The 26,234-nt window shown below is 31.6% G+C and overlaps 1 protein-coding gene across 2 annotated transcripts in view; it reads right to left on the bottom strand.

Moving 5' to 3' along the window:
- Nucleotides 1–26,234, bottom strand: part of LOC118191572 (cyclin-dependent kinase 14-like) — a 221,362-nt gene that overhangs the window by 175,233 nt on the left and 19,895 nt on the right. Inside the window, exon 1 of one of the 2 annotated variants that reach the window (XM_085817777.1) lies at nucleotides 14,593–14,739. The exons of the other annotated variant lie outside the window; for it this stretch is intronic. Coding sequence (XP_085673903.1) covers nucleotides 14,593–14,626 — 34 coding nt within the window. The 5' untranslated portion in view covers nucleotides 14,627–14,739. Of the gene's footprint in view, nucleotides 1–14,592; nucleotides 14,740–26,234 lie in introns of those variants that run through there. 2 annotated transcript variants of the gene reach the window in all.

Genomic DNA, 26,234 nt, shown 5'->3' with positions numbered 1-26,234 from the left:
GTTTCTTTTAAGTTCGCCTCTTTTCCTACCGAAGAGGCTGAGTGAACAAAATTGATATAGATATCTGTAAAAAAATACAGAGCTGACGTTAAGAACCTTCTTAAAAAGTGTGCTCTAGAAACGAAAATGATCGAGTACTGTTATTGAATTGCATTCCTCATAATAATATAAACTGCAAATTAGTCTTCATTCCTTTATTCTCTTTCTTGAGTAATTACGCATATATTTCAATCTGTAGGATAAATGCCACATAATGTGGATGAGCACTTTAACATGATACATTAAAAATGAAAAAAAAAAATAACAAATAAAAACCGAATAAACTAAATAAATAGTAAAACCAAATAATAGCTCCTAAAATAAAAATAAATGATAAATGTCAGTTATAGACAATGATCATGCGAAAATTAATTTGAAAGAGCAAAACATGGCATAATAGTGAGTTATATAATATTATACGTAAAATATGCGACGAATACCTGCTTAAAATTCCCTACGTATAGAATCCGGATATCTCTTACGCTTTTCCTCCCATCATTAATTTAGCGCCCACCAACGGCCGAACGATAAAGTCGCTGAACATTGGTAGTTCGGTCCGAGGTTCAAATCCCACGAACGAACTGGCTATATGGGAGTTTTCGTATTTTTCCCCGTGTGTAATGTGTATACCAGCCAGTTTCCCTTGGAAAGTATTCTACGAAGGCATCCCTCTGGCAGATTACGGAATTCACCCTTAGGCGGTTCATTTAATTACGGCAAAGCCCTTGAAGCTTTAGAGGTCTCAATTACAAGCATCCTTAGCGGATTTGAAATAATGCTCAGAAATATTCGTGATCAGAATTCTCGAAGTACCTTAGCATAAAAAACAGCGGCATAATGCCACAGTAGATGAATCAGCTCTTTTTCTTTACACTTATTATGATCTTAGCAACTCTGGAAGTGTTAATGAAACAAATATACATATTAATTTAGAACTCAAACAACAACGATTTGAAAATACAAAGCGGCTTTTTGGTTGTTTGACTTCTAAATTAATACTTGTTCGGCGTGTTATTGTGTCTTATATATACATATTATTAATGAAATAATACAGCTAAAAATCGAACCTATTCGCCTCTTGAACAGTGGTTGTTATTTTTTGAACCCACCGACTACAAAAGTGTATAACATATGTTATGTCACAGCAATGATAGTGTAAATTACAATTTGAAACACTTAAGATCTTGTGTAAAAAAATAAACGGGACTCAGTAAAGATGTGATAGGAGTTTATAGATATTTGCTCTTTTCTTATTGTACAGCTAATATACTACAGGCAGAAACTCTATTTATTCTAAGTTTCTGAGGTACTTCAAGCGTAGATAACTGAAGTTTTTAACCAAATGTTATAATATTGCCATATATTTTATAAGGTATTTTCTCCCTCCTTTCTGCATGCCTTCTTGGTGTTAGCACACTCGTTAGCACACTCGGCGTGCATTCGAGAGGTCCAGATTCGAGTTCCGAAGAGGGCATTTCTAATTTTTTCATGCACTCTTGCTTCAAATAACCTGATGACTCTACAATTTTAATGAATAAATATATATTAAGAAAATACAGTTTTGATGAACTAGCTGCTTGGAAGTTCATAAATTAAGGAACAAAGAAAGCAGTTTAAACAATTCTAACAAATCAACAAAGAAAGCATTTTGAATAGTTCTATATTTTGAATAATTCTGGCACCCGTAGGAATAAATATGTGAGATGACAAAGTCATTCTTGCAAGGTATCATAATTCTAAATGAACAATATCCTTCTATATAGCATATAAAGGCTTTAAATAGCAGGAGGCATTTGTCTAAAGTTTTAATATTACATAATTTCTGAGAAAGAGTTTGGTATTTGGTTTTTCTCGGATCGCATACATCATTCACAATTTCCGTTTTATGAATTGGTTTTAAGAAATTCACATTAATTCACAAGCATGTTAGTAACATGAGTGATCTGCTCTTTGAAAGACAAGGTTACATCCACAGTCACTTCTAGATATTTGTATGAATCTGCAGTTGGAAGAGCAACATTTTCTATTTTAATAATCATTTGAACGTTCATGTATGTTTGCTATCTTCGAAAAAGCTTTACCCAGCATTTATTAGAATTTTAATTTATTTTCCAAATTTCTTGGCGACTATGGTATCTTGTAATATAAATTATCAATCGCTATATGAGGATATCTTGAATTTGTAAGTATCACCGTGTGGTCTGCGTGTTTAAGTACACTTGAGTATAGAGTGTACTGAGTTTAAGTACACTTGAGTATAGAGTAACTGAGTATAGAGTGTTAGGTAGATCATTGATATAAATACTAAATAGCTTCGGGCCTAAAACCGAGCCTTGTAGAACACCACTGAATATTGATCTTTACATATAATGTGCGTTTCCTGTATGCGTCAGAGAAAAATAGTAAATAAGAGAAAGGTAAAAGTTTGTTCTTATTTATTCTCAAATTTTATTCCACTAGAAAAATCTTCACAAGTTCATAAAATTTTAGTTTTAAGAGAGATCTCCAGGAAAAACTATGCACTTTCATTTTTTTACTAAAAACTTAAAAATTCTGATGTGTACAGCACATGATTTCCTTGTACGGAATATTAAATTATATGCATTTTTTGCTATGTTTCATTTATTTTCTCGAATTTCATTAGAGATATATTTCTCATTCAATGAATTTTGCTGTCAATTCGCGGCAAGACAAAAATACATAAAACTTCAAAATAGCTTTATTAAAAATTAAAAAATATAAAACACGAAATACAATTAAAACAAAAAAAATATTTTTCAATTAAAATTAGAGTTTCTAAGCAAAAACTAGCAACTCGGCCAGCGGGTAAGAAGGCAGATTTTTCGCTGCACAAAACTGAAAGTTTACTTTTGGTCTCATTCTGTAAAAAAACACTGAAGGTGAAGAAATTGACTTGACTCACAATTCTGCTAAGTTTCTAATGTAAACAAATATGGCTGCTATGGTAAAAGATTAGGCTTAGCCGCACTTAAACAACATTTAAATTGTTAATAGTCCTACAACAATTCAAGCAGATTAACTAAAGGCATAAAAACCTTTACCGGAACATAAGAACAACCTAATTCCATCATTTTAAAGCAAAAAATGCATAATTTACCAACACATAAGAATAAAAAAACGGCTCACTGAGCCGAATAACAGAGTGGATATATAACACTTCTGATGCGGCCGATTGCAACCAAAAATGGAGATGCACAACTACATGTTATAGCAGTCCTATATACAAAATTTCAACGTTCTGAAACTCCTCGTTTTTGAGGTATCAGACCTACGTACTACACAGACATGATGAAAAAAAATATTTTTAATCCGTTTTAAATGAACCAGTTTTCGGAAAAAGGAGTCTTTTATTCTTTACTTACATACCGATGCCACGCAAAACCATCCTTAAATCACACTCGATAGCGGTCAAAATGGATATTTTTTTTTTTTTTTTTTTTTTTTTTTTTTTTTTTTTTTAATTTTCGAGATTACAATACTTCTTTTACTTCGTACAAGGAAGTGAAAAAAACTATAATGAACAAAATGAATCTTGAAATTCAAGAAATTCAAGACATAATTTTCTACGCATTTAAGCATTTTTACTGAGAGAAACCCACACACGTTATAACAATAAAATGCAACGCATGTAACTTAATGCGCAGTATGTATTCATCGCAACCAAATAAATATAGAAAACCTGAGTCTAGATTATGACCATCAAACAATACATTTTTATGATCACGTTTTCAGTCAAAACTTTAACGGCGAATCTGCCACGTTTATTATACTCACGTACTTGGAAAATGTGATGGAATAAAATATAACATTTTTGTTTTGAAAATATTTGCTCAAAAATGATGGGAGTAATAAGATTATAAGAGTTTTCTCAGTGTAAGACAAAACAACTGCAAATAAACTAAACTAATAATACTCGAGTGTATTGTAATTCCTCTCTGCAGAGTTCAGTAATGCAGTTTAAAGTCATTTCTTTTTGGTTTCAAGTTTTCGGAAAGATGAGAAAGTACGTTTCAAGTGTGCTTTATTCAAAATCTGTCTTCCGTACTTGAGGATTAGAACAGAATGATTACTAGTTGAGAAGTTACAAACATAAAACACTAATTAATTAAAACAAGTCTTCTATTCTTTCCGTTCTTCAATGCAATTTGCATGAGAACATTTTCAAAGTTATGTGTTGTATTGAAGCAACGTTCTTTCGATGGTAAATTACTCATTTGGTACAAAACACAGTACAAAACGATTATGGAATTATTTCCACCTGCATTAGTTGTTTATATCAATTTATTAATCCACAGTGATTATCGAGAGTTTAAAAGCAGACAGGGAAGTTAGAATTTAAGAAATCACTTTAGTACGAACAATTTTATTTCACCAACAGACATTAAAAAAATTAATTATGTTTATCATTGACTTTTTACGCTCGACTTTAATAAAAATATTCCGTTCATTAATTGAAGTTGAGTTTTGCCAGCGAATAGATCATCGCAATTCTATCTATTTAAATAAATAAATAAAATGTCGGAAAAGTGCAAACAGACAATGTACTTTTTCTACGTTTTTAAACATCCAAATATTAATGCTAAAAGTTACGTATGAATCAATAAATTTATATGATAAAAAAATCTGAAAGGTTTTAGATTTTAAATTACGTGCAAAGGAGCGTTTTTTTAACATTTTGTGTGTTACCTTATTAAATATAATGTTCTTTTGCACTGAAACCATAAAATTCAGTTCAGTAATAATGTCGCAAAATAATTTTAAAATGAGCTTATCTTTAAAATTTCCGATACACAGTTCCACGCGCTGAAGATAAAAATGTTTCCCCCTCCCGTAGAGTGTTGCCATGGCTCGCTTTGAAATCCTTGAGTTTGGTAATCAAAAATTCGTTAAAGATTACAAAATATGAAATCGATAATAAAACAAATTTCAAATTTCAAATTTGGTCTTCCACATGCCCATATTCGTAGGAGGAATACATCATTCAAAATTCGATGGCTCTATGTACCGTTGTTTTACCACAATGCGAGAAATATACGTACATTTATGCAGATTTTTCATTATTTAATTTCTTCAAATATAATGTAGGACTCATTGGTGAGTGAACATTGAACATTGGGTGGCAACAGTTTGAAAAGTGAAATGGACATTTATAGTGATTCAAGAGCCCCTATGGACTAATAAATTATAAGTGTTTTAGTATAAGGTACACTTTTGTATGAAATGCGCCGATTTATATCAATATCCTCCCGGGGGTCGACGTAAAGAACTCTGTAAAGCTACTGGCTAGGATCTGTACCTAAGCCGTATCGGCCACGGAGGTATGAAATCACGAGCCTGGAGGTTCCAAAACCCCAAAAGAAGATTTTTTCATACGATTGGACAGAGGAGAGATTGACGAAGACTACCATCTTGTGAGGAGAGAGGTAATAACTCTTTATTCCGCCTGGAATGTGTTAGCCCGCAAGGAAAATGGTCCGTGCTCGCGTAGTCCTGGCGGGAGCAATTAAACGACCAGTCAAATCTCCAGACGTGCAAGTTCTCCGCCGCTGTGAAATCTGGGAACCGGCAGTGGTGACCTCGCACGCTCATATGGTAACAGTGGTTGTAAAGAAACTCCCATAAAAGCCGGCTATCGTTCCCGTAGAATAGAATTTGAGACAAGATAGTTTTAAAATTATTAATTTCAGAGGGAAAAAAAAAAAAAAAAAAAAGGATACGTTCAGCAATGTTTAGTAAGTTCGATGTTAATGACAATATGTTCTTTTTTGTTTTTTTGTATTGTTTAAGATAACACTTCATAAATTAACGCTGTAGTTGAATAAAACTTATAATTACTTCAGAAAACTATTTTTCATTGTTATTAATTATTATTTTCTGAACACGGACGCTGTTATTGTGATCAGGCAGACTTTAAAGAATCAGAGGTCTATTGGATATTGATATTTGCTTTCGGATTTCGGAATTAAGTGGCTTCCAGGACGTCTTGATCACTTACTTGTACTTCATATAAAAGCAAACCTATTTTCCTGACAGAGGTTTCTCCGAATGATCAACTGCAAGGTAGACATGCATTTGAATAATTATCAGAGACCGAACAATTAATCTGTTTTTCTTGTCTTCTAAGAATGAAACGGAATCTTATTCCAGTGAGTTATTACGCGACACCGCAAAAGAAGAAGCACACTTAAAGAGTGCTTCTGCTCATGGAAATTAATATTGCATTGTAGAAGATATGATCGATGACCTATTAATGACAAAAATTCTTTGGAAGAGAATTTCTAAGCGAAAATGTCAGCTGGTATTCTGAACCCTATTAGTAAGAAACTGAATATGGAACTATTTTTAAAGCGGGAAATATTCAGTAGAAATTTCTGTTTTGCAAATAATGGGCGAATGTAGTCATAAATGGGGATTGAATGCTTTACATCTAAAATACCTTAGGTTTCTGACCCCGCGGAGGATTATCGCATATAAATTATATTTCCCCGTCGCCGAAGACTTGAAGATACATGGGTATATTTCTTTTTCAATGGAAGATTTTTATTCTTTTTTCAAACAGAGAATCTTGCTCGGAGCTTTCGATGGCAAACAGAGAAACACGTTTTATCACTATTCATACTTATGAAAAATGAAATTACAAATAAAAACATTTATTAAAAAAATTCTGAAAGCTTTCAGATTTTAAATTACGTCCAAAGAAGTGTTCTTTAACGTTTTGTGTGTTACCTTTATTTATTAAATATCATGTTCTATGTACTCAAACCCTAAAAATCAGTTCAAGAGCAATATCGCAAAATAATTTTAAAATGAGAATATCTTTAGAATTTCCGATACAGAGTCTCGCACGCTGGAGATAAAAATGTTTTTTTTATTTCGTACAGTGTTGCCATGGCTCTCTTTGAAATTGTTGAGTCTGTTAATCTAAAATTCGTCGAAGTGATACAAAATATGAAATCGATAATAAAACAAATTTCAAATTCCAAATTAGGACTTTTCCATGCCCATATTCTATGAAAGATTGCGTTATTCAGATTTTGATGGCTCTAGATATTGTTGTTTTATCACAATGCGAGAAACATATACATTCATTTATGAAGATTTTTCTTTATTTAATTTCTTTGAATATAACACAGAGCTCTTATATACGATGCCCCAACAATTTGAAAATGATTCACCGTTTATAGTTTTCAGCGCAAAATGCCAAAACGAAATTAATAGTCCTTCAGAGCAAATTGCCCTTTGGACTAAAAAGTACATTTCAGTTATATTGTGTTATGTTTCAGTATCATCAGTTATTAAGTTTCAGTTAGGTTAATCCGTATCATACAAGAATTTATACAAGCTTTATCAAGCTAGTATAAATTTTTGTATGATGTAAAGAGGGATTTATCTCCAACAAACACGAAAATAGTTTAAACAATTGCAAATTTGCAACAAAGTAATGCATTCTTTCAAATTTTCCTAAATTATTACTTTAAAATGTTAAAAAAAAGTTTCTAGGTGTCCGATATTTAAGTTTTACTAGCTTCATAAATTCCATTTGAATTAACTTTTTTTTTTTATTTTGCTATGAATGCATTTAAGAAGATAACATTCAATTTGTTTTCTTTCAAAAAGAAAATTCAAAAAGAAATTTCTACAGGCAAAGAGCGCTGAATATTGGTTTGAATCACGAAATACTCTTTGTAGAATATTGTTATTTTCAAAGCTATTAATAATTCACTAACTGTTACTTAGAAGTATAAAAAATGCTGGTGTCAAATACTGACTTTTCAAACTGTTGCCACCAAGTATTAGAACCCTGTAGTATATGTAACGAAACTAAATAATGAAGAATGTGCAAAAATGTATGTTTCTCGCATTGTGATGAAACAACGGTACCTAGACCTATCCAATTTTGAATAATGTACGTCTCCACCCGGATATCTGTATCTGGACGCCCGAATTTGTTTTATTAAGTTTAATATTTTTTAAAGCATTTATGGATTTTTGATTAAGAAACTCAACGATTTCAAAGCGAGGTATGGCAACACTGTACGAAAAAAAAAAAAAAAAAAAAAAAGGTATCTCCAGCGCGCGAGACGGTGCATCGGAAATTCTAAAGATATTTTCTCTTTTAAATAGTTTGTGATATTGCTGTTGAATTGAATTGTATAGTTTAAGTGCGAAGAACATGATATTTAATAAATAAATGTAACACACAAAATGTTAAAAAAACGTTCCTTTGGGTGTAGCATAAAATCTATAAGCTTTCAGATTTTTTTTGCATTATTTTTTGTCGTTTTTCTAATTTTATGCTAGTACCTCTCACACACACCACTCTGTTAGAACTAATTGGATCACTTTGCAAAACATTTAAAATCTTGTGTATGGTTCTAACTGGCATTCAGATTTTTTAAGATAGGACCAGTTTGTATGTTTTTAATACACCTATAAATAATGTTCAGGCAAGACAAATATTTTTAAATTTTCCCTCGTTTTTTAACCTTTAAATGTAAGAATAATAATTATAAACTTTTTTTTTAAATAATAGAGTGGGCAAACATCTAGAATAGGGTATCTCAGCCAGAGGGAAATTCCCCTTTAGGGTAGTTTCAGAGTTTCGGGGGGGAATGCATTTAATCTTTTATTTACCTGTAAAATAGTTTAGTTTATTAATATAAAAATTACTTTTATTCGAGTATTGAAATTGGTCAATATTTTTTATACTTTTTCTTATTTAACTTATAAATCACATTAAAAAGTAACATAAATTTTAGTAAACGTATATGTATTTTTCGAGTTTTGAAAACGGGTGAATGATGAAAGCAATGGTGAAAGGGGTGCGGGAGATAAAAAAGATGTTATGAGTCTAGAATTTATTACCAGAATATAAATGAATTGTTTGTTTTCTGATACAAAGCATAAAAATGATTGTATTTCACATTAACATATAATTTTTAATTTAGTAATGATGTAAAAAAACATAATTATAATTTTCAATTTAAAAAAATATATAACGACGCTAACGGCATAAAGCATCATAATAAACATAAGTTAAGATAACAATGTAATATAACGCTTAATGAGAAGTACAGTTTTCAATATAAAAATAAATGGATATAAAAATATGACGTTAATTGTGCTATACGATTTGGTTACGATTTGTTTGGGATTTAAAATCGTACTTGCTGGACTGTGCCGAATGAAATTCAGAGTTTCTTCATATAATCTAATAATAATGTAACAAAATGTTACTGAAATTTGACTTCTTACCTTCTTAAAATTTTTAAGCATATGATACTTTGGTGTTAGACATGAATAATGACTGCCCTCTTCAAAAGCTCTCATTCAAGTCACACTTGAAGATTTCGCTTGGAAACGTTTTGTCCACCTTACATACAGCAACGTTTTATCCGCATCTTTGTAAGATTGTCTTTTGTTAGTTCGCGAAATAATGTTAGCCATGTGCACATGCCGCACAGCCATAAATTCATAAATTCCCAGAAGTTCCCGAAGGTTTGGAGCAATTGTCTTAAAAAAGAAAGCGATCACAACATATTTACAATTTTAAGTCAATTCATGCGTAAATCAAGAAGAAACATTGCGATGTAAAATTCAGATAAAATTGCAAGCTCATATATCAGTTGAATTTTAAAGGCCCACCAGCAGCCGAGCGGTAAAGTCACTGAACACTGGTAATTCCCTTCGAGGTTTGAATCCCGCCAACGGGCTAGCTGCATGGGCGTTTTCGTGGTTTTCCCCATGTGCAATGCGTATACGAGCCAGTTTCCCTTAAAAGTCCTCCACGAAGGCATCCCTCTCCTTAGGTAAATAGCTCTAATGTGCTTTGCTATAATCTCAATAAACCAACAGTTGAATTTTAAATCGCTCTGTAACGACAAAGTTGCGATCAATTTATTAAAGGTCATACTTAATACCTATTAAACATGTTGAAAGTGACTGCAATTCCCGGCATTTGATCGCCATCAGTTTCATTTAAAGCAGTAGCAGAACTCAGAATTTCCATTTTTAGACATTTACTTACATTCAATAAATGGACAAAAAATGCGTAATTTCACTAAAATATGAATTTTATATTTCTTTGAACGAATCTTATGAGAATTTATGTTTCGGTCGTTTATTACGGATTTTTAGCAATTATTCGTCAGTGGTATACAACATTTTATTGTTATTTAAAGTGTAAATCTACGAGCATAGTGTATATAAATCGCATACCGTGTATAAATAATTTTTCAATTTACCAATAATAATAATCTAGGAAAAATGTGCCCTTTATGTAATTTATGGAATCTCGACTTTGAAACAACACATTTTTTAGACAAAAAGTTCATTTTACAGTGTGAATGCTACTCTGAACTCGAAAACGAACACTGAAAATAGTCAGTATAGTTTAGGAAATATTATCGAAAACATAAAATGTATAGAAGAAATAATGACCTATTAAAGCTCACACATGTAACCAAACATTTAGAAACATGTGGCATTTATCTGTTTGTGCTTAAAACATTTATCCCTCACAATAATATCATTACATTACTTCTAATAGTTTGAACTAATTATTGCATCTTATTGGTATTTTTTACTTTTATGAGTATTGTAAGTTATGTATAAAATTACCACAATAAACCAAAGTTTACTAGATATTTAGTTTTTAAAAGAGAAGGAATATGTAACATTTTCAGTTTTAACTTTTTGTCAATTATTAAACTGCATAAAGAAACAAAATGTAAATATTTTGGAGCAAAAGAGTTTTTTAAGAGTATGTATAAGTATTAATGCATTACAAGCATTAGTGCTTTAAATATATTTTAATTAAATGTGGAAAAAAGAATCTTATGATTTAGGATTTATTTTTAACACCGTTTATTACATTTATAATTTTGGAAAATGTCTAATTAAAATACAGAAGTTAATAAAAAAAAAAGCATTGCGTTTTTTGGTAAGAATTATAAAAGTTGTAAAAGACAGGAAAAAGATTTAAAAAAATTGATGTTTTTAATTGTTTTTTCTTTTTTGAGAATCTCCATGTTGTTTTGCCCCCATATTTAAGCAGAAGAAAGCACCACTTACTATTGCAGCACATTTAATTTAAGCAAGACTCATATAATTAAATACGTAATCTGTAATTAATAAAATTGTAGAGTCATTAGGTTATTTTGAAGCGGGGGACATGAAAAATGAGCAGTGCCTTCGCCGGGACTCGATCGTGGAACTCTCGAATACGCGCCGAGCGTGCTAACCGTTACACTAGGAAAACATGCAGAAAGGAGGGAGAAATACCTTATATACTCCTCTTTTTAAAGGGCGATAGGGAATTAGGGGACCCAGTCGTCATATCCTGATGTAAAGGATCATAATCCACTATCTTTTAGTTCGGGGGCCTCTGTAGAATTATTAGGGTTAAGCAGAAGAAACGAAAATGAGCAATGTCCTCGACGGGGCTCGAACCTTAACCTCTCGAAATACCCACCGAGTGTGCTAACCGTTACCCATGAAAGGATGCTGGAAGAAAGGAGAAAATACGTTATATACTCCCAATTTTAAAGGAAGACTGGGGTTTTAAGGGACCCAGCCACTAAATCCTGGTGGTGAAAATTCATCATCCACTACCTTTTAGTTCGGGCACAAAGCAGGAGGACTTGAAAAATGAGCAATGAAGTGAGTCGAACCTAGACCTCTCGAATACGCGCCGAGTGTGCTAACCGTTAAACCACGAAGGCATGCAGAAAACAGGGAGAAAATAAATTAATAGTATATCATATATAGATAATTTTTACAAGTTTGAAAGCTTAATAATGCAAAAATTGTTTCAGAAGTGCGCTAAAAGGTGACTGCCTTTTGGACAGTATTTAAGAAACAGAATTAAATAACAGCAAAATCACGTTAATTAACGATCACTGAAAGAAATCATAATAGTGATAAGTTAAAGACACGCTAATTAAAAAGCATACTAAAAAGCGAAATAGTGTTGCAGATCATCAACATAAATTACGTTACAAAGGAAAGCGAATTCAAAATAAAATAAAAAGTAATAGCCTAAATTTTTTCTAATAACACTAGGAGTAAACCATTTTTATTTTATTACATGAAATCTGACTAATTTCCTATTATTTAGTGCGTTTAAATTAAATGATAAAAATAGAGAATAATCTGAAAACGCGAAAGAGGATCGGATCGTGATATAGATAGTTTACATCTAATAGTATAAAATATTTCATAATAATTATAGTATAATGCCCAAATAATTCGGAATGTTGATTATTTATTTCTTAAAAGAGCTAGGCAAATTTATGTCGAAATATGAAAAAAAATCGTCGATTCGTTACAAGCAATGGAAATATTAATTCTGACAATTTCAATACGTCAGTACAAAAATACATTAACAGAAATTAGATGCAATAATATTATTCAGAGTTAAAGTACAGATCAATAAGAACAATATTTATCAATCATCTAAATTTCCTCTAAATGAGAAAAATTAAAATTACTTTTTTTTATTTATTGGTTTATGGCTATTCACTTTAATGGAGAGAAATAATGGCTGCTTAAGTTTTATTGGAATATTTTTGAATGACTGTTTTCGGCACGAAAAACAGAAATTTATTCTGTTTTTAATTTATTAAAGAAAATGCATTATTAGTAACTCTTAATAATACAATGAAATTTAAAGTGAGTGAACAAACAAAAAATTTAAATACATTTTAATTTATTTAAATAATTTATTAATTTAATTATTAATAATTTATTAATTTAATTATTAATAATTTATTAATTTAATTATTAATAATTTATTATAATAAATAATAATGATCTTACAGTACAGTTCATATCTAATACATATACCATATTAGATATAAACTGCACTGAAAGATCTCTAAAGGTTTCAAACTCGAAATGCAAATACAAAAGTAGTTCACAGAATTATATACAAGCACAGAACTAGCCAGATTTTTATTCCTAGTATAAAGACGAGCATAAAAACGCTGATCTGAAATTTGAAGAAAAAAATGACAAGTTAAAAACCATATAGTACATAATGCAGTAATGCAGAAAAGGCCAAACGATCCAGATGACGTTTTTCATCTTTGGTAACATGAGTTACGTTTTAAATGTTTATATATGTAATTTTACAGTTTCATCAAAATTCTCTGCCTTTGCATTTGAAATTGTTTTAAAAATAAATTAAAGTAAAAACGAATTATAATTTTTATAAATAATATAATCTTCACAGTTATGCGATGTAATTAAACTAACTAAAGCAATTTTCTGTTTAACAAAAGTAACATGCCATTTATTGCTCAAAATGTACAAAAATGGTTACAAACTTTTGACATATTAAGTGTATGTCAAAAATTACATTTTCACACATTTACATTTTAAGAGTAAAAATTCAATTATTGATAGGGTATGGCACATAGAAAAATTTTGCGATGGAGTAAATTGCAATATCTATTGGCTCTTTTGTCATTTCATACAGGCATCAATTTTTTTAAATTTACTTACTAAAATTAAATAAAGTTTGTTACACTAATAAAAAACGTAAAATATTAAGTAAATTAAAGTAAAAAAAAAATAAGTCGAAACCGTTAACGAGTGGGGGGGAGGGGAGAATCAAAAATTTCTTAGAAATAAATTTGCTAAATTCTGATATTTTGATCACACTGTAATCTCACGTACAAAAAAATACATAATAAGGATTTGTAATAAGGATACATAATAATAATACATAATAAGCATTAGAAGTCTTTATGCTACCAAAACTGAAACATTCTTTTGTATTTAGAAGGCCCTTTTTTGTGTGTGATGTATGACATGTTTTAAATGTTTTTTTGAAATGAACACTTCCGACGATTCGATAACCACTTTTTAAAATTCTCTCTCTGATTACAATATTCAGAAAACAGATAGATGGTTTTAAAATATTTCAGGTTTGGGCTTCATACGTAAGTAATTACGAGTTCATAATATTTCACATTAGTTAACAACTAATTTCTAACTTAATTATAACATTCTAACTTAATTATCGCTTTTCTTTCGAAAACAATATAGTGAAAAGTAAATGGCTGATGTCTGTCAACTGCTTAATACGTTAATAATACAACACTATTGAAATTGCCGGCATGCAGTAAATACTCTTAATATCAATATGGTTTATCCTAATGTAAATAAACGTTTCCCTTCTCATTCGTAGCAGGTGACTCCACACAGTTTTCAGCGTATTATTTCCCAAGAGCAGAAGCATGACCTTTAAAAGGTCCGGGAGGTCAAGTACGTCCGAAGGGAGAGACTGTGTTGATCAACCGCCCTGGTGGAGGCGGGTGCACCCCGTTCGCATCCCAACAGGTGACAGACACTCGAGGGAGGGTGAAATGGTTCGAAGACCTCAGATACAGACTTTACGCAATGCGGTCATAGCATCACGAACGTCACTAAAGTGGGACCGGCGCCAACAGATGGATGCGGAGCCATCCTAACTTTCACAAGTCGTGCATCGCAAGGATTTAGGAATTCGGAAGTGAAGGGACTTACCTTCTTTGGCGTATCTGTTGGCGTCGACAGCCATCGTGTTTTCAGCGGCAGCCTCTCCCTACATCGTTTACTCGCAATGCCGCTGATGAACGACAGAGAAGACGATTAGAGCGCCGCCATACGGAGCCTGCGCTCTCCAAAGCTCGCCTTCGCCGAAAACGTTTCTCGGTGTGCATCGCAGTAAGCAAATAAAACGTGTTACGAAAATGGTTTACCCACCGAAAAATTACAAGCAAATGATTGCAAAATTGTGATGCAAAAACATTCAATGCTTGTTTAATTTATGTTGCATTAATACCTGCATTTCAAGCACAAAACTGCGGAAGCCGTTACTTTTAAATAAATGATGTATAAGTCAATGACGTTTTCCATTACAAAACACCTAACATGAATACTGAATTCGTTACTTAAGATTACCTAAAATATTTATATTTGAAATTGTATATTTAAAAAAAAAAACTACTATTTTGGCCCGACTAAAGACTGAATTGTCTTAAGGGAAAGCTTACTTTCTACATTTTAAAGTTTTCAGTTTTCTACGTGGAACAATACAATTAAAATTAATTTTTTTTTATACCTTCATGAATTATATGAAAAACGCGAGACGTTTCTGAGTTAGGGGACATTTGCTTTCATGAATATATATCTAAAAGTAAACAGTATTTACCTGATGTATGCAGAATGTCAAGAAAACGTGTGTGGGTCAGTATTGCCAGAAAATTTTGAACTCAAGTAGCAAAAGCAGACTAAAAAAGTCCCAAAAAATCGCAAATGTCGTCAGAGATCACGTGATATTTTTGTGACGTTATAGTTTCGCAGACTTACATGACCTCTGACATCATCACAAATTTACCGTCTGTTAGTTCTGTAAGTTACAGACTGTATTCGATTCTTGGCCTTTTTAATTCATATCTTAGCTTTAACGAAAATTTTAAGACTATATTGCTCATTTTCAATTGTTTAAATATCCCTTTCTTTTTTAATTAATTCTCATTTAATTAAGTTTCAATTTTAAAATTAATTTGCAGATATCCATTCTTAAGAGATTCCTCACGTTTAGACTGTTAGCTCTTTTGTATGAAATTTTTGAGTTGGCAGTTAATTTTTTTAATTTATTGTTTTTTTGCTTAATTGTAAAAATTTTAATTGAGGATTGCTTTTCAGTGAATTTTCCGTTCCGTGTGGTGGATCTGTTTCGGATTATGATTACTTATGAAAGCCTTGTTCTTTCACTGTTCAATTTATTTTTGTTGTTATTTAGAAAAATGTCATTGCTTTGATTTTCAAGTCATTTCCATTGCTTAGTTCTCAGCAATATTATAATCAGGAGTATGAACTTAATTTATTTCTCTGTTTGGGTACCCAATATATGGCGCGCAAGCTGCAAGTTCTTTGGTTCGATTCATGATCACTATAGATCTGGGGGGGACAAAATGCACGGGGGACGAGAAACAGTGGTGAGAGATCCCGAAGCATTTTTTTCTTTCTTTTTACATTTTCACTTCCGTTACCCCTTTCTCGTTATACCGGCATCAGGCTGTGCAGCCTTCAAAAGGAAAGTCCACATCTAAATAAGATTGCCAGATCTCAACTTCTATTTAAGCCTAAATAAACTATTTTTTGATATAAATTATATTTTAATGGATAAATTATTTCAAAATAAAAACATTTTACGATATATTAAAAAAACTGAAGCCGCAGAAAAGAAAATGATGGATGTGGCATAAATTTCGCAAATACTAAAATTTTAGTCGCACAAGTTGGTCAAAAGTCGCAAATTTGCGCAAAATCGCACGATCTGGCAACACTGGTGTGAGTACCCAATTTAGTCTTTAGAAAGTGGATTCAAATGAAAGTGTTTCCCATCTTCAGGCACTCGGCTTATACATGCTGAAAAAAAAATCGCAACTATTTATACTTACCTACAAAAATTTAAATTTAGTTATCAATAATGCAATAGAACTGAAAGCGTAAATATGAATACAGAATAAAAATTTCAGAGTAACTGCTTCGTACAATTTTAATGCAAATCTTAATTAATCAACTATTATTCATTATGCAGTGTACAGCATTAGCATTAATCCTTAGGGTATTATGAAACAGGTTTTTGTTTTATCGAAAACTGCTATGCTTTAATTAAATTTGTTAATAAATTAGAAACATAAACATTATTAAAAGATGAAACTTAATTTTTTTCTTATATATATTAATATCTGTAATCGTAATATGCGTATTGAAAAGTCTTACGTTATTTCCAGTTTTAGTAAAGGCTTTTCTAAGCTTTTTAGAAACGTATTACGAAATTCAGTTTAACAAATAACTTCGTAAGCTTTGTGATTACAGACAAATGTTAGCCAGTTAACTATTACAGAAATAGTTTGACAACGTTTGGAAATGATTAAAAGGGGCATTGTGAAGATATCAAAGACCATCTTTGTAACGATCTCTGTCAATTGCATTTTGTAGACTTATAACAAAATACTGACATTGTATTCGTTCAACTTTTAACTTTTCAGAAAACCCTGATTTAAAATATTTCTAAACTAGATAAGACCAATAATATTATCTTATAATGGTCGTAAAATTTACGCGAAAGCAGAAAAAGGCAGACGAAGAAGAGATTTCTTTGTAAAAGGAAACGATAATACATTCGCTTTGTTAATACGATTATACATATTACTTTAAAGCCCATAATTTCATTCGTTTTAGAGCTTTGTCAGTTGCATTGCAACTTGTAAAAGAAATTAATGGAAATATGTCAAAATAAGGATAACTGTGGCCAACATTATTATGAGATGCTATCATGCTAAAGGATGAATTTTTTTTTGGAAGGCCTTTAAAATTACGTCCAAAGTATTACCGAGAGTTTTGTTTACAGTTTCGACTTTTAATAAACTTGTAGGAGAAGCATAATGCTTTGAAAAGCAATATATAGTGAAATAGCATTTTCTAGAGTATAAATTGAATATTTTATTTACATTTACATTTATGCGTTTAAAAATGCATTATGTTAGACAAAAAAGCTCTAGTACTAATCCTTCAACATAATTTTTATCGTGCGTAACATTCCTCAATGTTGGAGGCGCAACAGTAAAAGATGCACTTTATTCCTAACAGAGCTTTATTAAGGGGACTCATGCACCTTAAAACTCATAAGATCTTCGAATATGTGACAGTTGAAGGAATTGGGATAACTTATTTATTTTAAAAGCAATTACTTCTAACGTTTTACAGCTGACTACATAATACAGCTGCTTTCTGAAATAGTAATCATAAAGTATGCTTTGCCAAAAATATTTTTGAAAAAATTCTAAGAATTTCATGTTGAACGTTTATTTTATTTGAATTTGAGTTTATAAAATGTACTATTTTATTAAAAAAGATGCAATGTTTTCGTGCATAAAATATTTTAATATTAAGATATTCATCAGATTTTGGGTTCAGTTAGAAAATAGTGCCAAAATAAAAATTTACATCGAATTTCAAGTATGTACCATTAGTCATTTTTAAAATATCATGCCCACAAGGTGGAAACATGACGAAGAATTTTACCTCAAATTGGATTAAATTACAAAAATATTTGTGGCAACACAAACTTTCTGGTTACTAGTTTCCAAAGCAGCTGTATTATGTAGTTTGCTGTATAAAGCTGCACCTAATGACGACAAACATAGGAGACAAAGGTGGCCACCGTTGTCTCCTATGAGGGAACGGACAACTACAACCGTGCCTTCTCCGGGATTCGAACCCGAGCTCATCGTTACGGCAATCAAGGTCATTTTTATATGATGAATAAAATACAAGGCACTGCTTTCTTTCTTGCTAGCATTGAGCATGTACACTATGCAAAAAAAGGGGGGCAGTTCTACATCCCCCGTTCTACTGGGCCGATTGATGAAATTCATCTTGCGTTTTTCATGTCTCGAAAGCGCGACTTAGCATATGTATTAGATATATATATATACCATCGTTCTAATATTTGACATAAAATCGGACCTTTTCTGAAATAACATACCAATTGTTACCATATTTCGATTCTACGACACAAATTGCGCCAAACTGCTAAGTTTTGTAAAAATCGCCCGGGTAGTTTTTAAAAAATTGGCTCTCAAAGTTTTAGCTCTTCAATTTTAATTGAGTTTGGTATATATTTATTAATCTCACTTTCTTTCTTAAGCTTATTTGATTCTTCCTTCCACATATCGAAATTCAGGTTTATTTCCAATAAAATTCACCCACATTTTATGATTTATGTCTAAAATCTGTATTTTTAAATAATTTTTATAAATTTTTCAAAAACAATTTGCAATTATAATCTATCAAATTTTTACCATCATCTTAAAGTAGACGTATTTCTAAGCAGACCTGCAAAAAATAAAAATTTTTTATTCGAAATTGCCGAAGATATACATGAATTTACATATTGGCGCGTTTTGAAATTTGGCATATTTGTCGACAGCGATAAAACATCAACACGTTTAAACACGTTTCTAAAATTATTTGGAAGTAGAAGGATGTGACTTTCTTTCCGCTCATATGCAATGTAAAAAGGTAGGAACGAGGTGCCTTTTCTTCCGTTCCGGCATAACGTAAGGGAATGGAAAATGAGTTACCATATATTAAGAAGTTCGTAGAGTGAATTATTCTTGGCCAAACTAAAAAAAATTGTGCCAAGATAAATTTTTTAATTTCTCCGTAAATTTCGTCCCAAATTTTACAAAATTTAATATCTAGGCATAATTTGAGTCATAGAATCGAAATATGAAAAATAAATGCTATGTTATTTCAGAAAAGTTCGATTTTGTATCAAAATACCTATGTTAGAACAATGCTATATATAAATCTAATATATGTTTCAAGTTGCACTTTTGAGCCATGAAAACCGCAATTTGAATTTTGTCAATCGGCTCAATAGAACGGGTGATATTTTTTCCCTGTTCCATTTTTTTTTCGCAGTGTACGTAATTTTCGTCCATCCATATTAAACGTTATACATTTATGTGTATTTCGAATTAAACAGTAAAAATGTATAGTTACTCGAGTTAAATACAAAGAATCTCAGATTGTGTATTTACCTATTAAAACATTACATTGCAGTATAAATTAAAAACAATTGTCGTATAATTAGATTAAATCATAAGAGAACAATAAAATTTTCTAATTTCTAAAAAATAACGCAGTTGATGAATGTATTTGATTAGCGAATGAGGATTTCTCGTCCTCCTCTAAGAGGAACAGACCAGCAGAGATGCAACATTTGTGCAGTATCGTTCTTCTTCTTAATTAAGGTTGTGTAGACGCACACCATGACGAACTAAATCATAACATAAAAATGAAACTCACGGGAACTATAAAGATAACGAATGAATGTCAAATCCCCTTACTCTCCACCAACTATAATCATGTACTTTGGCTGCAAGTCTATATTTCAAGCGGGCAGCGAGTAAAAGCTTTGAAATTTCGTGAATTTCTCATGCTTTCTGTCTTAAAAATCACAGAGCATTTGAAGAATGATGGAAAATTATTTAATTGTTGTAAATCATATTCGATTAAAAACTACAAATCAGTTATATAACATGAGGTATTATATGTACATATAATATACTGTATATATACTAATTAATAATTATATTATACTGTATATATACTAATTAACTAATATAATGCGGCAATTAATGACATAATTAAATTATTATAATATGACAATATTAAGAACTGACACTTGAGTTAACTCGCAATTAACATTTGAATATATCATAAACAAATACAGCATATATTAATCTATTTAAAAATGTTCATAATACATATTATTAACAAAATAAAAATGCAAATTATTAGTCCAAAGGGGCTTTGTCCCTGAAGGACTATTGTTTTCGTTTTGCGATTTTGCGTTGAATCACTCTGAATGTCCGTTTCCATTTTCAAACTGTTGCCACCGAATACTATCGCCCTGTAATATATTTGAAGAAATTAAGTAATGAAGAATCTGCATAAATGTATGCATGTATGTTTCTTGCATTCTGATAAAACAAAGGTACCTAGAGCCATCCAAGCGTAATCATACTGCGAATATGGGCATCTGGAAGACCAAATTTGAAATTTGGAATTTGGTTTATTATCGGTTTCATATTTTGTAAAACTTGAACGAATTTTAATTTTTGATTAACAAACTCAACGACTTAAAAGCGAGCAATGGCAACACTCTACGGGAGCGGGAAAAAAAACCTTTTTATCTCCAACGCGCGGAACTGTGTATGGGAAATTCTAAAGATAGGCTCATTTTAAAATTATTTTGCGACATTGCTGTTGAACTGAATTTTATGGTTTAAGTGCAAAGACCATGATAATAAACAAATAAAGGTAACACATAAAACGTTAAAAAAACGCCTCTTTGGACGTAATTTAAAATCTGAAACCTTTCAGTTTTTTTAAAAGCATTTATTTATTAAGAGATACTTTTATAGCATTAACATTTTTCAGTTTATTAAGTAGTTATAATTTGAGAGGTAAATTAAGTAGCAGCATTTGCTAAGCCGTGTAGCTGATAAATAGGCAACATAATCTAAAGTAATGGTCGAAACATATTTAGAATAGCTGTGTCAAAAGCATTTCTAGTATGAAAAATTAATGTGATCGCAGTAAAAGTGTAAATTACTATGTTAGTCTTTCACGGAAGTAGAAAAATGTTAAATTCTGGCCTCTGGAATATAGTATTAAACTTAAATAACGCAAATTGATTTAATTTAGAAATTTTCAGATTGAAGCTTTCCTCATTTCTTGATTGCATTGTTAAAAACGACTTGGATTTTCAGTTAAGTCCTTTCAAAGCGTTTGAAGTTAGAGACAAAATAAAAACCTCAGAAATAAATTCTTTTTTCTCTCCATGCATAACAGAGATCTCAGAGTGAGTTTCTTGAACCTAAGAATTTTTACTGTTTTAATAGATATGAGCCTCGGCAAAAGTTAGATATTGTGTTTTAAATTAAATAATTTCATTAATCTTACTCTAAATTCAAATCTTTGCGGTAATAACTCTAATTAAGCAATTATGTCTCGCATTTCCTCAGCTGATTATCAATGCAGTTTTGAAATGTAAATTGGGAGAACTTGATATGAACCTCGAACCACTCAGGATATATTCACATCAACAAAAGCACAATCTGCAACTGCGTCATTCCTAGCATAGTATGTCATCTAGCTCTCCCGCACTGGAGCAGGTGATGAATGGGCGATGGTGTCCCATCCTATTTATCGGGATCATTTTGCTAGCGATCCCTCATTGGCGGAATGAAAGGAAGGCTATTAATAATATTAGGTTTTGTCGCATCTGTTTGTAGCGTATTATGTTAAGTGCAAAGAGGGCTGCCCCGTACATATCATCGGTATATTCACAAAATTTTAGTCGTCTAATGATTAAAATGGAAATATTTTTAGCAAAATGCCATAATTTTTATTATAAAGATTTAGTTGCGAGTAAACGATGTGTCTAAATTATATGCATTCAGGCAGGAAAATATTCCTTTAACTAAAGCAAAAATTCTTAACACATTCTCAAGAACTGTTTAATCATTACAGTGATGATTTTTAATAAGAAGCATGCAAAAAGGAGGAAGAAAGCATGCAAAAAAAAGGAACAAACGCCTTATACACTCCCCGTTTTAAAGGGCGACTGGAAATTAGGGAACCCATAATGCCAAATCCTTGTGGTGAAAAATCATCATCCACCATCTTTTAATTGGGACGCCACTGTAGAGACATTAGTTTATTTTGAAGCAGGAGATGTGAAAAATGTAGGATTCGAATACGAGCCTAGTGTGCTACCATTACACCACGGAGGTATGTGGAAATGAATTAGAAAATACCTTATAATATCATAAACATATATTAGTATATATTAATTTGACTAAGTAAAAATTGTGTGTAAAATACATATTAGATACTAAATGCCCTTAATAAAGTGAATGCGTTATTAAAATAAAATTCAAATTCAAATTCTTAAGAAATACTTTTATAGAATTAAAACTGTTCAGTTTACTACGTAGTTATAATTTGAAAGGCTTAAAATTTGTTTCCAAATTTTTGGTCGTTCATTGGGCCATAAAAGAGAGTATTTATTTACAGATCAAAATAAAACTAGTGCAAATAAATGAAAAGATGTTTGAATTGTTTATTTTTACCAAATATTCTCTATCAAAATTTGAGGTAAGGAGTTATGTAATGAAGTTCATAATCCAGTATAAATATATAGGATTTGGTATTAAAAAAGTTTGACTAGTTTTATAATGCAAATGAAGATATCCAAAAAGGATTTCATCCTTTTATGTCAGTTTTATGAAATAGTATTTCTGTTTTATATTTTACAAAACCCAGCATACTTTCAAATATTTTGTAGGAAGTGGGATACTTAGTCCAGAAAAGGCATGGATGTATGCAATTGTATGTCCTCTCTTCCAGTGGCTCTAGTGGTTTCAGATGGGTCCAGTGCCCATCAGAAATTTGATTAAAAATTAAATTTAAATACTTCAACTACCTTTAATGTAATACAATTACGATGACTATATAAATTTTAAAAAATTCTGTTATTGTGAAAAATGATGCCTTTTATCTGATTTGGGTGTCAGGTTTTGAATGTCAGTCTTTAGATTATTAGTTTTTAAGTTCTTAATAGAAAAATCGCAAACGCACCGGTGTTCTCAATGTATTCAAACGCTAAAACACACATTCATTTTAAAGTACCTGAAATTCAAGAGTATGTTGAGCAAAATCAAATGATATTAGTTTGTATTTTCAGATTCAAAAGCTGTCTGAATTTACGTCATGGATATTTCATACATCCTTTGTCAGAAAAGTTCCAGAACAATTTTTTTTTACATCTGAGTTTGCAGTACTAAAAAGAAATAAATGTTTTTATGTTACCTGGTATGTATTTTTGTTGACATGACCTCGGTCATGTTTCCGCGTAAACTTGCTAAGTGGTAGGTCCGTGCTTAGCAATACACTGTTCGGATGGTTGTCGCATTCGTTAAGATGACACAATGGTTGCTGATTGTGAGCAAAGAGTGTAAGTTCTGCGTCTACTTCTAAAAAACTTCTGAGACATCTAAAATATCCATCCGCCACTGTTGAACATTTCGAACATCTTCGAAGCTGCTAATTTGTCTCAAAATATTTATTCTTTAGTTAAGTTTCTGTATGAAAGAAAATAACTGTATCTATCTTAGAAAAAATGTCAATTAACCAGTTATTATGATCTAAAACATTATCATCTTCCATTAGTCCTCACCAAAAAAAATGAGAGTATTTAAGTTGACGGTTTGAAAGTTTTAGAATTAGAGTTTCTGGCAGCCTCACTTTCAGCTTACGTCCTTTCGCCAGCTATACCAAAGTTTATTCCTGCTTCAGCCCCCATTTTGCTAGCCGACCTTGAAGATACTCTATTACTTGCCTGAGCCAGCTTAAGCAGACGTCACTATTTGAACTTGAACTTTCATTTATGTTAATTTAAATAACCGCAAGTGGGGGAATTTCATTCTGCAGTGCAAAACGTGCTTTCTTTTGAACTTCAAGAGTTAATAAAAAGTTATTTTAAACTTCTCAAAACTTTGTTATCATAATATATACTCTCGATTCAAGGCGTTCAGTGTTTCTTTTAGAATTTTCGCACATAATGCAATTTTCAAAAAATCGCGTTTTATTAAATTTTTCTAACGTATGTGTTTTATTACTTGTTTTAACTTTAAAGACATATAGATATTCATGATTATGTTATGTATTTTGATTTTTCAAATTGCACCTCTTTCTTATTTTGCAGCTGAATTTCCGCGTCTTACGTAAAACGTTTCTTGTTTCAACTATCACCGATTCTTTACTCGCTGGATTGAAACGTAGGTTGAATTTAGTGGTGAAAAGTCAATGTAAACATTTTTGTTTACAGCGTGTGTGATTGTGACAAAGCCTCGAGGGCTATCTGCCTAAGGGGAGGACTTTCTAAAGGAAACTGGATCGTATACACGTTACACATGGGGAAAACCATGAAAACTCCCATGTAGCCAGCCCGTTCGCAGGATTCGAACCTCGGACCAAACTACCAGTGTTCAGCGACTTTACCGCTCGGCCGCTGGTGGGCCTTTTGTTTACAGTATTTTGTACGTATTCTTACACCTTTCTAAGCAAATTAAAGAAATTTTGATTAAAATAACTTCAAAGCATAAATATAACATAAAAGGAGTTTTTGTAATTAAAGAAGATAGTTGCTTCTTTAATTACTCTGAGAAGAGATATGTTCTGTGAATAAGCAAAGTATCGACATTTGTGAGCGAAACTTACAAATTCAGGATTTAGACATTTAAAAGCACATGCGTATTCCATTCTACTTTTATGAAACCTGGATTTAAGCCATTTGAGTTATAAATCCAGCAAGCATAGTAGCTAATTGTGTCATCCAACGATTATAATAACTGCGTAAATTTTCCTTTCCAGTAGCTTTAAACTAATACATTTGCATGGGAAAAAAAAATAAATTATATACATGTTTTGCCTGAATATGCGATCGCAATGCACGGTACCCTTTTGGTACATTACATATTGTGCAAGAGACTCGGGCTCGGTAAGGCTCAGAAGTCGTAAAGCAACAGTAAACGCAAGCTACGAGTTCCTCAACTTCTGGGCGGCGGAATAAATAATTTTCCAAAAATCTGGTGGCAGGCTTGTAATGTTTTAGCAACAGTTTCTCGAAATATATATAGGTAAAACGTTCTTGAAAAATCGTGATTTAATGGGGAAAACTCATTTTTAGATATTCCCAAGTTATAAATAAATATGTACATTTGAAAACATGTACATAAAATATATATATATATATATTCAAAATAAAGTAATTAAATGTAAATTAAAGCCTATGACTTGCGCTAAAGCTGCAAAGTAATAAAGCAATAATATACCAATTCTTAGCCGAATTTTATGTTTTTAAACAAGAAGATTGAAATTACTATTTAAAATACTTGTAGAGACATTAGGTTAATTGGAAAAGTCGGAGAGTTCCTTCGCCGGGAATCGAACCACTAACCTCTGGAATACCGCCTCAGCGTGCAGAACCACTACACCACGAAGGCACGCTAGGAAAGCGGGAGAAATACCTTATATACTCCGCTTTTTAAGGTCGACTGTGAATTTTAAGGGACCCAATCGCCAAATCCTGGGTGTGGAGAATCCTCATCCAACACCCTTTTTAGTTCGGGCGCCACTGTAGAGACATTAGGTATCTTTTGGAAGCAAGCAAGATGAAAAATTAACAACGCCTTCGCCGGGAATCGAACCACGGACCTCAGGAATAGCGGCCCAGGGTGCAGAATCACTACACCACGAAGGCACGCTAAGAGAGCGGAAGAAATACCTTATATACTAATTTAAATTCTGACTAAAAATATTTTCCATGCATGGTTTTAAATTAAATTTGTGTTCTTTGGAGGTGGTATACGTAATATGCAACAAAAGACGTGAATTAGATATTTCGGCTAAAAGAATTTTTCTTATTCTCAAATGGCCGAACAAAATCTGCTTATGCTAAGCAAAAGAAAGACCATTAGTTGCTGCTTCAGTCCTTAAAGCTGCCACAAATAAGTTCCTTCATAAGAAAACTAAGC

This window comes from Stegodyphus dumicola, chromosome 5, assembly GCF_044657685.1.
Source record: "Stegodyphus dumicola isolate Sdum_Otavi_A_Nest chromosome 5, ASM4465768v1".
Classification (NCBI taxonomy): Eukaryota; Metazoa; Arthropoda; class Arachnida; order Araneae; family Eresidae; genus Stegodyphus; species Stegodyphus dumicola.
This window is presented reverse-complemented; position numbering and strand designations above follow the sequence as displayed.